The sequence below is a fragment of the Ciconia boyciana genome, chromosome 8, assembly GCF_034638445.1.
Source record: "Ciconia boyciana chromosome 8, ASM3463844v1, whole genome shotgun sequence".
Taxonomy (NCBI): Eukaryota; Metazoa; Chordata; class Aves; order Ciconiiformes; family Ciconiidae; genus Ciconia; species Ciconia boyciana.
In genome coordinates, this window is record NC_132941.1 from 53,006,952 (window position 1) to 53,019,137 (window position 12,186).

Below are 12,186 nucleotides of genomic sequence, written 5' to 3' on the forward strand. Positions count from 1 at the left end.
AGGGAAAAAAAAAAAAAAAAAAAATATTCAGACCAGAACAGCAAAGCATTCCCTTCCCCTCCAGAAAAGAACCCTGACTCTCAGGCTGCATTTTGACTATTTGCTTAGGTAAAGATTGACTTAAGAAAAAAAAAAAAATGAAAGAGAGAGAAATTTAATACAGTTATCCTCTCAGGCTGGAGAAGGAGCTGTATAAATACAGTCAGAGGAGAGCAGTCATTTTAACTGCAATACTATATAAGGTGGGTTTTTATTTCTCGCCAGTGCAAAGGCAAGAAACTGATGCCTGCCTCTAGCAGGCTTCAGCAATAAAAAGTTAAACTGCTACACAATTTCATGCAACACAAAATAAAGGGAAGGTTTAAAAAGGGGGGGGGGTTGGGGGGGAAGGTCCTCTGTAATCATGCAGAACATAGAAAGCCTGGTATCTTACCTGATTTTCTCTTTGAAGATCCATAGTCCCTGAAAAAAAGACAACAACAAATAGACATGGTTAGAGCTGGAAACGGTGGTGAGAGAACGGGTGCCTCCCAAATTTCCACCCATATGCTCAAGGGCTCATCCTGCGCGCTCCCTCCTTTCCAGAGGAGGTCAGGACTGCAAGGCATGGACAGGCAGGGGCCGGGACGGATCCTGAGCAGCACCAGCTCATCAGCAGCAGCAGCTGGGGCTTCTGCAGCACCAGGGGCTCGGGGAGCATGTGATCAACGAGACAGAGCAAACCATCCACAACCAGCAAGGCAGGGGAGAAGGGTGTCATTTTTTCCCCTTTAAATTGAGCTATGAAATGCACGGCTACTGAATTAACCCCTGACGTTCCCCTGGAGAGGAAAGGGAATATTAACTGTTTGCTGCAGGGGTGCGGCTGCTACAGGCTTCTCTGGCACTGCTTGCAGCCCTCTCCTTTCAGAGGCTAATTAATTTGTGAATAACCTCCAGACCCCTCCTAGTTATCTCTGACAGGCACTTGTCTTCTGCAAGGAAAAGAAAAAACACCAAACCCCAAACTTTGTCCTTTCTTCTTTCTTCCAGGATGGGGAATGCACCCTTACTTTTCTGTAGTGATTTAAAGGGTGCTGGCACCTTTGCTCGTGGCAGAACAGCTGAAAGCTCAGACAGCTGCTGCAGAAGTGGGAAGAAATTACAGAAGGGAGCTGCAAGAACTGAGTCGGGATAAGCAGAACCGAGGACAGAAATACTTCGCTACGGCTGTGCTTCCTCCTGGTGCTCTCCGAGCCTCTCAGACCCAGCTCTGAAATGGTCTGCAGAGGCAGGAGCGCGGGCAATGACAGATCGGGCAGAGACAGCAGCGCTGTGTGGGCACAGTGCCCACGGCACGGTCACACACCGCACCCGGTGGCGTTAATGTTGGGAAAATCACCCGATAAACCCGCTGCAGAGGCAGGCTGTGTTTGCAGGAATCCCACCGGAGGGGCTGGCAGCAGCCTCTACATTTTTGGGGATCAGACTGTCAGGAGTGGGGGGTTTGTCCCTTGCAGCATGCTGTGTACTCTGAAGGAATCGGAGAAGGATTGTCCCAAACTATGTATTTAATTTCAGGAGAGTTTGGGGGATCATCTGAAGAAATGACACGTGTCTTGAGGGCAGAGGTATGGCTACCCATAAATTCTGTTTCTCCCAGCACTTTGCATGCATCCCATGCCTTACACGTCTAGGATCTGCTTCCAGTGAGCAATAACTACTTGGGAGTTTTTTGCACCCTCTTTGAATTTTCCAGTGTCATTTCTATTTCAATTAAATGGTTGTTTTGTCAGCCATGTCTGCAGTTGTATTTGATGTGAAGATGCTACTGCTCATGAATAGGCTGCTTCTTCTACAGAAGTGATATCATATGAAAATATAATGCCTGCTATATGGTGCCTGAAACAGAGACCCCTCAGAACGAGCCAGGGAAGGCACAATCCCCAAAATGTAGTCCTCTGCCGCAGCTCCGCTCCCACGCCAGCCTGGAGCTTTGCGGTTGCTGTCAATACGTCCCTCTTGGCATGTGAAAGTCTGTGTTTGGTCCTGCCCTGCAATGCCTCTCTTCTGACAGTGCCAAATGGCAAGAAGGCGAAACTCTGATGAGATCCACTCGTGTTATTTGCTTTAACCTAATATCTCCATCGTGCACATGCTTGATGACCACTTCAATCCCTTCCGCCCTTTGCTTTCTGCAGCAAAGCTCCTGGACCTTCTCAGCTTTGAGCTGGGTTCAGCTGGGATTTCCCTCTGGCAGCACGTTGCATCCCCACCTCCCCACCTCTCTCTGTGTCGCACAAAAAGGTTGGACCCAGCTCTTGCAAACGTTAGCACCCATGAGGACCCTGGGAGGACGGTGTAGGAGGGCGCAATCCCTAGAAGATAAACAAGATCATCCTTCCAGTCTTTGCCAGAAGGCCCTCAGCACACATTTCCAGGGCAATCTCCTGCCAGCCCGCTGTGCTGGGGGCACCCCACAAGCATCCTAAGAGAGGTCACGGGTGAACAGAGCACGCACAGCAGGGTGAAGGCAAGCAGCATCAGACAGAGGCGAAAGAGCCTTCAGCCTGACTGAAGTTGCAAAAGAAAACCTAACTCCGTTTTGCCACTTAAAAAAAATTTGCCCAATTTACACGATTAGAAATGGGGTACTGATGGACTGATATGGTTAATAAGCAACCAAAAATGGATAAAGAGGTTGCTGAATGTCTTTGCCCACCAGATCAGGCCAAAGTTGGCACCCAAGTTTGGAAAGTACAGTAGAAAATGATTTGGCTGTGCTCTCGCTGTGCAACGGTGGCAAACACCACAAAAGGCTCAGAATTTAAACCTCCATCCTGGATGCTCTCCCACATCTTTCAGCCCAATCTCTAGCTGTTTTTAGGGCTTGTGCGAGTGACTGCAGTAAGGTTTTAAATGAGGCTTGTTCTTTTAATTCTAAAGCATGAAACTGTTTTTTCTTTCTACACACAGATCACAGGATGACAAGAGATATTACTCCATAAGGACTTTTTTAACTTCTTCTTTTTTTTTTTTTCCTGTTCACTTCCTCATCTGGCTGGCATTTCTTCCACAGCAAAAGCACATCTTTTATGGAAGTGTACTTGCCCTTCAGTTTCCTCACACAAGCCCTGCAATGGGCAGACACATCCCACATCACACCACTAATGCAAGCACAGAGCACTGTCCTCAATATGATGTGGCAAGCCACATTTCTGGTCAATGGCAAACATGGTGCCAACAGAGGCAGTAACCGTTCATGTGGGCCAGGAGCTCTGGTCCAATGAACCCCATCAATGCTTCTCTCATGGCTTCTGCATGGTGAAAACAAACCTTTAGGTTAGTTTGAAGAGGGAAAAAGCCCCTTACTGTCACTGCAAAGTCCATGGCTGAGCAATTTAGGGTCAGCTACAGGAGGATGAAGCAGCAAGTAGCTCTCAGTGATGTCCCTTTGAGATCAGAAGGGTAACTAGCATCATCAGAGGATCCAGAGTGTATTCAAACTCTTGAAGGCAATTGAACCTACAACTCCTGGTCTTAGTTTCTAGTCTTAAGCACAAGATCATCCTTATAGAAGAAATTGAATGATCATTACAAAATATTTATTTGAATCACCACCACCCCCCAACTCAAGAGGCTTGCTCAAAAAGAAAAACGCCAACAATCAACCTACTGGGCAAGTTGTTATCTTTTCATTTATTCTTTCTGTAAGTTTTAAAGTCAAGTTTTATCAGGTTCTGATTTTGGAGTTCCTGAAGTCCATGTACCCCATGTCTCCCTGTCTTGTCACTTTTTTGTACATCCATATTTCACTCACAAAATCAGCACAAAGCAGTATCAAATAAAATGGAGCTTGAAATAAAATCCTCGTCTCCCCAGTGAAACTCTGAAAGCCAAAACTTGTTCCTCCCAGTGAGGATGGGAAAAAAAATCACTGTTGAAATAGAAAGCAAAGAAGGTATAGCAAATAATCTCTCTGGCTGTGTAAAGTGCTCTTTGTATATGTACTCTTCTCCTCTTTTCTGCTAATGAAGAAAGCCTGTGCTGCTGCTTTGCAATAGCAGCAGCAAGGAGCCCTGCCTGACTTCATGTTTATTTTTTATGTCCTGTTATTCTGCATGTGATTTATTGATGTCTTTTCCCTCTCCCAAGTGACAATCTATAAGGTGAATACCTCTCAGCCTCACCATTTTCAGAGGAGCATTAGTGTGAGGCTGAAGTATTGGATTATGTCTCCAAAACAATAAAGGAAATTATTTAATGGTTTCTCTTAACTGTAACAACTTCCAAGTAGAAACTCTGATCTTCTCCTGCAATACAGACTGCAGCCGGCACACTGCTAGCTCTTAAATCAGACAAGAAACCTGGCCTTGCAGAAGAAAAACCCTTCCAAGGAAAGGTTCAATGAATGTCATGTCTGCAGCTACACAGGGAAGCTCACTTTCTCTTAAGCTCTTATTCTTTTTATCTTTTTATCTTTATATACATACTCATATTTCTATTCTTCTTCCATTTCTCTAAGAGAACAACACCACCATCCTAATTTCCCTTCCAGCCATAGCTACCAAGAATAGCAGTGAAACCAACGGGTGGAACTAAAAATAGCACTAGCAGGTCCCTTCTTCATTAGCCAGGATTACTCCATACTTGAACAAACGCTTTTCACAAAAATAGCATATTTCTAGCCTTTTTTGTATTAGAATATAGCAATTTTGTCTAAAGTCTTCCTGTGGGGCACCACCTTTAGCTGACAGTGAACCTCATTACTGGCAAGGAAAGTATTTCCTGCTGCTAACAATATTAAAATATTGCCGGTGCTGGGCATGTCACACAAGCTGGACACACTCTTCTTGCTTTAATGACAAAGGAGAGGGAGGCTGGATCTTCTTTCTCATCAGCATTACACCAGGACAACATTACTCATTTGAAATCTAGCAATGAATGTGAAAGGAAGGCCACGAGCATTGCTATAGAGCTCACTGCCTTGTTATCACATTAAGCTATCCACAGGCAGTCTGGAAATTTGTGAAAGATAAAAATATGTCATTGAATTTATATGTCACTTGCAATCTAATTTAATTACGAAGGTTATATTAACAATGCTATGGAAAAGTTTAACAGCACATCCTTCCTTTAGGGACTGACTTTGCTGCCGTCTTCAGCAAGAATTAATAAGCATTGCTGTGTGCGTGTGTGTTTTCATCTATCTAAACACATACAGATATACACAAACAAGCAGTGGCGTAATTGGAAAGTTGTTTAACAAATGAAGAGTATCCTGCCATTTGTTCAATAAAGCCTAAGAAATGTTCCAAGTGGAGGAGAAGACTGGAGGTGACTAGGTGCATCTGTGATGGACTGAGCCTATCTCTTTAGCCATACTTCTAATTCAGTTTGATTTGTATCTGGCCCAGAGGGTTTGTCCTGCATCTTCCACGGAGATCTGGCAGTTCAGCAGAAGCCTCCTGCAGGAACCAGGAGACTCTGCAGAGCAGCACTGCATCAACAGAGGGGCTGCAAGGCTGCAACTTGGCTCCTGCACAGCTCCCCCTTGGAGGTGATGTACTCAGTCGGGGGACCTCATCCCTGCGGTACCCGTCATGCAAAGGCTCTTTTAAAAGCTTCTCCCCTTTGCCACGGGACAGCAGACCCAGCAAGCTCACTCTGTGGGATTCCTCCTTTCTCGGATATGTCACCTTTTAGCCCAGGGCCTCTGCCTGTCAGTAAAGCAAGGCTCAGCTTTAACTCATTTAGCAAAGACTTCAGACAACCATGAGTTTCAATCGTGAGAGAAAACAGTGCCTGCAAAGCATGAGGAGCTGTCAGACCCACGGAGGAGCACGGCTGGGCGAGCTGCACAGCAGACATTTCATCAGACAAGACAGACGCTGAAGGGAGAGTAAATCATCTTTCTGTCTGTTTCTCAGTGTTTGCTGTCCAAAGCAGATGAGACAGTGACAAACCCTGAGTAATGGAGGTTAATCTGTATCCTCTAGAGTATTTTAATACATAAATTAAAATTGTTCCGTATTTGTTGGCTTTTGCCAATTCATGTTTAAATACATTGTAGGCGTTTATGTTCCCATGCTCCTTAATTCCTAAAAGTCTCTAGTGGTGTGGGCAGGCTGCGGTGGAGATATATGACATTTCAAACAAACAACTCGGATTATCATTTAATCACCAACGATTTGCTAGGCAGATTAAAAGCACAGAAATGTTTTAACAAGAAAGTCCACTCTCTCCTTCCCAACACTCATACAGTTTGCAGTCAGTAATGAAGACTGCTTTTTCACAAACTGTTTTTCTTAGCGCTGCTATCAGATTCTGTGACAGTGTTTTTAAAGTAAACCAATGCAAAAATACTTTGCTACTGCTCTTTACATGTATAGAAACCTGAGCCTTGAGAATATATGTGCTTCTTGAACTCCCCTAACTGACTTTCCTCAACAGCCAGACTGACATTTTCTATTTGAGACAAGGCACAAAATCAAGCGTGACCACGAATTGTCACTAGGTGCCTGCCTGTCACCAAGGCCCATGGCTGGAGGAGCACCCGAACATCTTAATACAATACAACACACAGGAGCTATATGGAGAGTGCAGGGTTAAAATTCACACTGGTAGTACTCAAAGTGCAAAAGTGTAACCATGTGCATGAAGGTACCTCCATTCCCACTGAGCTCTGAGACCCATATGACATGTAATTAAGCAAAACTGACTCTATACGTTATGCATCAGGAACACAAACTCAAACACATGGGTGCATACAGCTATACGTTTTCGCCCTCCAGCACTCCATCCTCTGAAATCATAAAAGCACAGCTGATCTCTTCCCCAAGCCAAATAAACAGACGAAGGCTTTTTTCCTTCTTTTTCTTTTTTTTTAATAAAATATTCTGCTCATTTCCTGATATAAATCGTTGCATTGTGGAACCCTCTCGAACATGAATCTGTCCTTTCTGAGCAGAGGTCGAGCTTTCCAGCCCCATCAGAAAGGGCCCCATTGTGGCGGTCCCGAGACTCCAGAATTCCTTGCCGCGAGCAAAAGCGACTTGAGGGGCAAGAAGAAAATCTGGCAACCTGACTTCAAACCCAGGCATTTCTTGCTGGCTGGAAGTGGTCTCTGCTTGCTGCTAGGCAGGGTAAGCCACTGTTGTGCAAACAGCTCCTTAAGAGAATGGAGACAACACAAAAGAGAGAATTTTGCCTTCCTGCCACCTTTCTGTTGTCTTCACAGCATGGCAGTAATGCTAGCACAGAGCAAAAAGCACAGCTTTATATACTATATACTTCTGGTTAGGCTGCAGTGGTTTTCTCTGCATCATATAACGACGGTGGCCCAGTTTGGCTCACCAGGACCCAGCTGGAGGTCCTGATTTAGTGCTGACTTCTGACAGCTCCCTTGAACCCAACAAAGTAAAAGTCAACCCAAGTTCTCTGTGAGAAACTCCAAGCACAACACTGGAAACTCATCTATAAGTGCAGAAGAGATCTTCCCTACACTAGTAACCTTAGCTTGCACAGAAAAGTCAAGGCTGGAACAAGATGGGCACCACCTCCTCTCCAGCAATGCTCCCTGCACCTGAATCCATGGATTTGTATCATGAAGGGGAGGTGCAGGATAAGGAAAACCAGTGTCCTCTCCTCTGCACTCAGAGGATCATGGAGATCAGCCCCACACAGCACAACTTGAGCTCTGCCACCAAGTCCAAGGTGCAGGGGATGCAGACAGCTGCAAGACAAATGACACCCCCATGGACCATCTCAGCCTCATGCAGACCCACGGTGTTTGGGGGCGGCTGTCACCATTTCATTTTTTGCGTAGAAAAGGGTGTAGAAGGACGAGAGATGGGTTCGAGGCATCCCGCCCCTTCCCTAAATGATTGGGGAATGTCACAGATTTCTGTCCCAAGATTCCTCAGCGGTGAAGTTGATCGCTTGGCTCCAGAGTGCAACTTCAGTATTTGGCTCGGGCTGAAGAAATGCAGAATTAGCCTCTTGAATTTTTCATAATTATATTTTTTTATGATGAAATTATCCTCCTGGAAGAAGACAGGGCTTTCGAATCGCACATTCAGAGTTTCACCAGGCTGTGAGAGACGGGGCAGGGTGATCTGACAGCAAAGCCCGGCCTCTCCGGCACCAGGGAGAGATGGCTCGGCACAGCCTGGAAGCTGCAGGACACTGGGGCAATGAGCTAACGCCATGTGATCCTCTACTGCAAGGCTTCAGCAGCCTTGAAAAAGACAACATGAATGTTTATAGCAAGCTTTTTCCTGGAAAGAAGTATAAAAACAAGATCTTGCCTAAGAGTCACATCCTCATCTGTTTCTGTTTTACCCTGTTTATTCCTTCAGATGGCAAATTTCACCACAGGACAGAAAAATATATTTACCTTAGCAAGAACTCTGGGTGGAGATGCTCTTCACCTCCTCTAAACTGACCTTGCTTGTCCCTTGTGGGGAGGCCAAATTTATCTCTGTCTTACAATGACCAAGCATGTGTCACTTTATTATAGCCTTTACAGCATAAATGCTGAGTGATAAAATCAAGGTAATAAAAATTAATCATTCTCATGTGCAGCTTTTCCAGTTGTGCTCTTCACTTTGGGATTTTATTACACACATCTACATGCAGATAGAATATATGTTTCAAAGATGCATCTAATCATAGTTACAACTTAAGTACTGAATATCAGAATCATAAATTGAAATATACCTTATAAACTAGTCAGGCTAATGAGCTTGCACATATATCATATGAATCTGATAAAAGCCTAAGAAGGCAGCACAGGCTTTGAATCTTTTTTTTTTTGAGCCCTTCCTGATTTGAGGGTGGGTCCCTCAAATTCTAGTTTCCATAGGAGATTTGGGTCCAACCTCTGATTGGCAACCACATGGTCCATCTGGGTTTCCAAACTGCAGCCCGAATGGTGATTATAAGAAAAGGCAGAGTCCCTTTGCTGTCCCTCTCTGGGGGTACCTTCCTTCTGCTGTTTCAGACTAACTTTGCCCAGAGCTAAATGCATGGTGCACGGCCACTGTCTCCTCCATCCCATGGTGGCACTGCCCCCCTACAGATAACCTCCCTGGAAGCAGACATCGCCCACCGCCCGCCAAGTTGTGCCTGCTCACGGGAGGCAGGATACCACCACCTCCGCCGGAGCGTGCATGGAGACCAACAATGTCACCTCCAAAACTCCCATCCCAGAGAGTCCTTGGAAAAGGAGAGAGAGAAGGAAGAGGAGAAAACTTGCAAGTTACAGATTTCCAAGCCTCAGCCCCAGGTCCAGACATAGCTTGTCCAAAAAGGCTTTTGCCACTGAATTACTGCACCAGGAAGAATACTTGGAGCACAGCAGTTTGAGTCAAACTAAGAGAAGAGCTTCTGCATGCAATGCAGCTGAATCATGGTACTCACTGGTGTTAGACATTGTAATCACCAAAACTAGGCATGGGTTCAAAAAGCAATGAGATAAATTCATGAAGCAAGGATAAATGGTGGCTATTGTACTCCATGCTCTGGATGCTTTGACCCAAAAAGTCCCATAACTGCTGAATGCCAGAAGCAGAGAGGATACACAAGGGAAGCTCACTCTGTATTTGCTTTGTTTCTTGTATTGGCTGTAAGCCACTGTTAGAGACAGGAGGCCAGATGGGGCCCTGGTCTCACCTAATTGTGGCCTTATAATATATTCTCCTGTAAAAGATCAGACTGGATTAGGATAAATTACATCCAAATCACACTGCATTACTCAGCACATTAAATTGTCCTTAATCACATACTTTGATGGTCTAGATTCCTGCTTAAATTTACCTCCTGTGCATATTTCTGTGCCTATTCTGTTGAAAACACTGCTGAATTTCAACTATACATAACCAGGCTCTAATGAAAAGCCAATAAGGCTCTTTGATCAAGCTTTAATAGGACTCATCATGGGGACATACTCTGCTGTGGCAAAACGGTTTCCTCATCCTGTCTCTTTCAGAAATGTTTTGTGAGCCTTTAAAAGCAATTTAGCCCTGATTTATGTTAGCTAAGTGATTTCTGTTGCACATGTGAGTTACAAGAAAAGGGCTCTCATCTCAATTTGCTACACTGTTCAGGAAATCAGTTATAAATGCTGCAGTGCCTTCCGTGTCTTTGACTTCAATGCAGCGGAAACTAGCAATTTGAGTAAATACTTCATCATTCCCAATTCTCCCATACACTGCATCCAGTATTTGACAAGAGACAACCTATAGGATATTTTTTTTGGTAAAGGGTACTGAGCTTCCCCTGACTAAGCTGTTTACCTAAGCTGTTTCCAGAATATATTCAAGGAAAGAAACATGCAATTCTTTAATAGAAAGCATATGAAACATGTTGATGACTATCTAATAAAATCGAGCATGCATTCAATAGGAGTGAGTCACCTCATCACAAGTTTAGAGATGAGGGATGTAGAAATGGTGACTAAGCAAGCTCACGCAGTAAGCCAGGGGTGCAACAGCAACCCAAAAGTTTTGATGGCCTGGCCTGACCTGCCAAGTGGCATCCAACCAGCCCCAGGCATAGGTTAGAGCCAGTCTCTTCATACCAGGGGACAGATGCCAGTTAAAGGACAGGAGCCACTGTGAAGTGTCTATGGCCAGGAGGTGTATTGCCAGCGGTGGTAAGTGCTACAGCCACTTCTGCTGCTTTGCTTATGGTGTTGCTAAGCAAAGAACCAACCCAAAATCGATGAATCCCTGAAATAAAGGATCTCAAACAGCACATCGACTCTTCTCCCACATTTCCATATGCCAGAGAGAATAATGATGGTAACTACTAGGAAAACAAGGAACTATTTTCTGTGAAGTTTCTTCTATTGTCCAGTTTGAATCTCCCACACCAGTTTGTGGCCATTGCTCCTGTTCGTATTGTTTGCCACTACCAGCAAGAGTTTGATTCCAACATCCTTGTAACTCCCCTTCAAGAAGCTGTAGGTTGCTACTAGATCACCCCTTTACCTCCCCTTTGCCAAACAAGTAACAGAAACACAACAAAAAAATCCAACTATTTTTTGTCCCATTTCTTCTCGCTTCTCATCTTGGGGCAGAGGGACCCGAGAAAGGAGCAGTGACCCAAACGACAGTGGTCTGGGCTGCCTTCCTCCTGCTCTCCCCTCCTGCTTGCGGGAAAGCCCTCAGCACAAGCAATCCCCCTCGACCCACATACACTCACAGGCCACATCCTACCTGTGAGCACGGTTCCCCATGATGAATCTGCAGGGGCTGGGTGCACCGAGCCCTGGGGAACCCCACAAGAACAGGACCCTGGAGGGAGCCTACCGGGAAGGCAAAGCAGAGCATCCTGTCTGCCCTTCTCCTTTTGACTGCCCAAGCCGTGAGGATACCCACTCACAGCCTCCTCCGAATGCTCTCCTTTGCCCCATACCAGCCTCAAAACCATCCCACGGTGGGTACCGGGTCTCGGTGTTGCTCCCCGGAATTCCCTGCAGCCCATCCCAGTGCATGGTGCCAGCGCTGGCACCAGCCCACATGCTGGAGGCTTGCAGAGGGAATTCCCAGGCTGCCACTGGCATTTTTGACATTTTAAAGGCTCTAAATTGGCAAAGTAAGAAATGAGTTACAGGCGTTTCCAGACATGGCCTGGGCCCTGCTAGACCTCTGAGCTCCCAGTATAAAGGAGAGCGTGCCAGATGCTTGGTATTATACAATTTTGCATTCCTTTCTGGTGCTGTTCTTATGGTGTCTAGCACTTCTGCATACTCATCTGGCTTTTTAGCAACATGCTGCTTGGACCTCTCTCTCTTGCTGCTCCTGCTACATGTCCAAGGGCAGTAGGACCTGAAAGATTAAGACCACAGTGTGCATAGACAGCAGATGGCTATTGCATCTGTACTTACTTTGCACTGCTAAATACCCTATTGCCCTAGCTAGTTTTACATCCCCTTTTAGTGGTATATCTCTCTCCTGACTTTTTAAAATCATCTGTTGTACATATGGCCCTAAGAATGGTAAATATTTTTTCCAGGAGAGGCAAAAACTTACGATGCACGTGGGAAGACAAGATCAAGCCTATATTATGAACTCCGACTTCTTCATCTGGTGACTGTAGTCTTTCCTTTCCTCATTACATTTCCTTCAGTTAGGACAGCGAGATTAAAACACGGCCGCTTCCCAAATCTGCCTCAGCAGCATGTCCTCAGTTAACTGTATT

General features: G+C 45.3%; 1 protein-coding gene across 2 annotated transcripts in view; it reads right to left on the reverse strand.

Moving 5' to 3' along the window:
• The window catches only part of SH3PXD2A (SH3 and PX domains 2A), a 273,440-nt gene that overhangs the window by 101,202 nt on the left and 160,052 nt on the right, over window positions 1–12,186 (reverse strand). For both annotated transcript variants that reach the window (XM_072870729.1, XM_072870728.1), the window contains exon 6: window positions 434–462. In XM_072870729.1, the coding sequence (XP_072726830.1) occupies window positions 434–462 (29 nt within the window). The remainder of the gene's footprint in view (window positions 1–433; window positions 463–12,186) is intronic.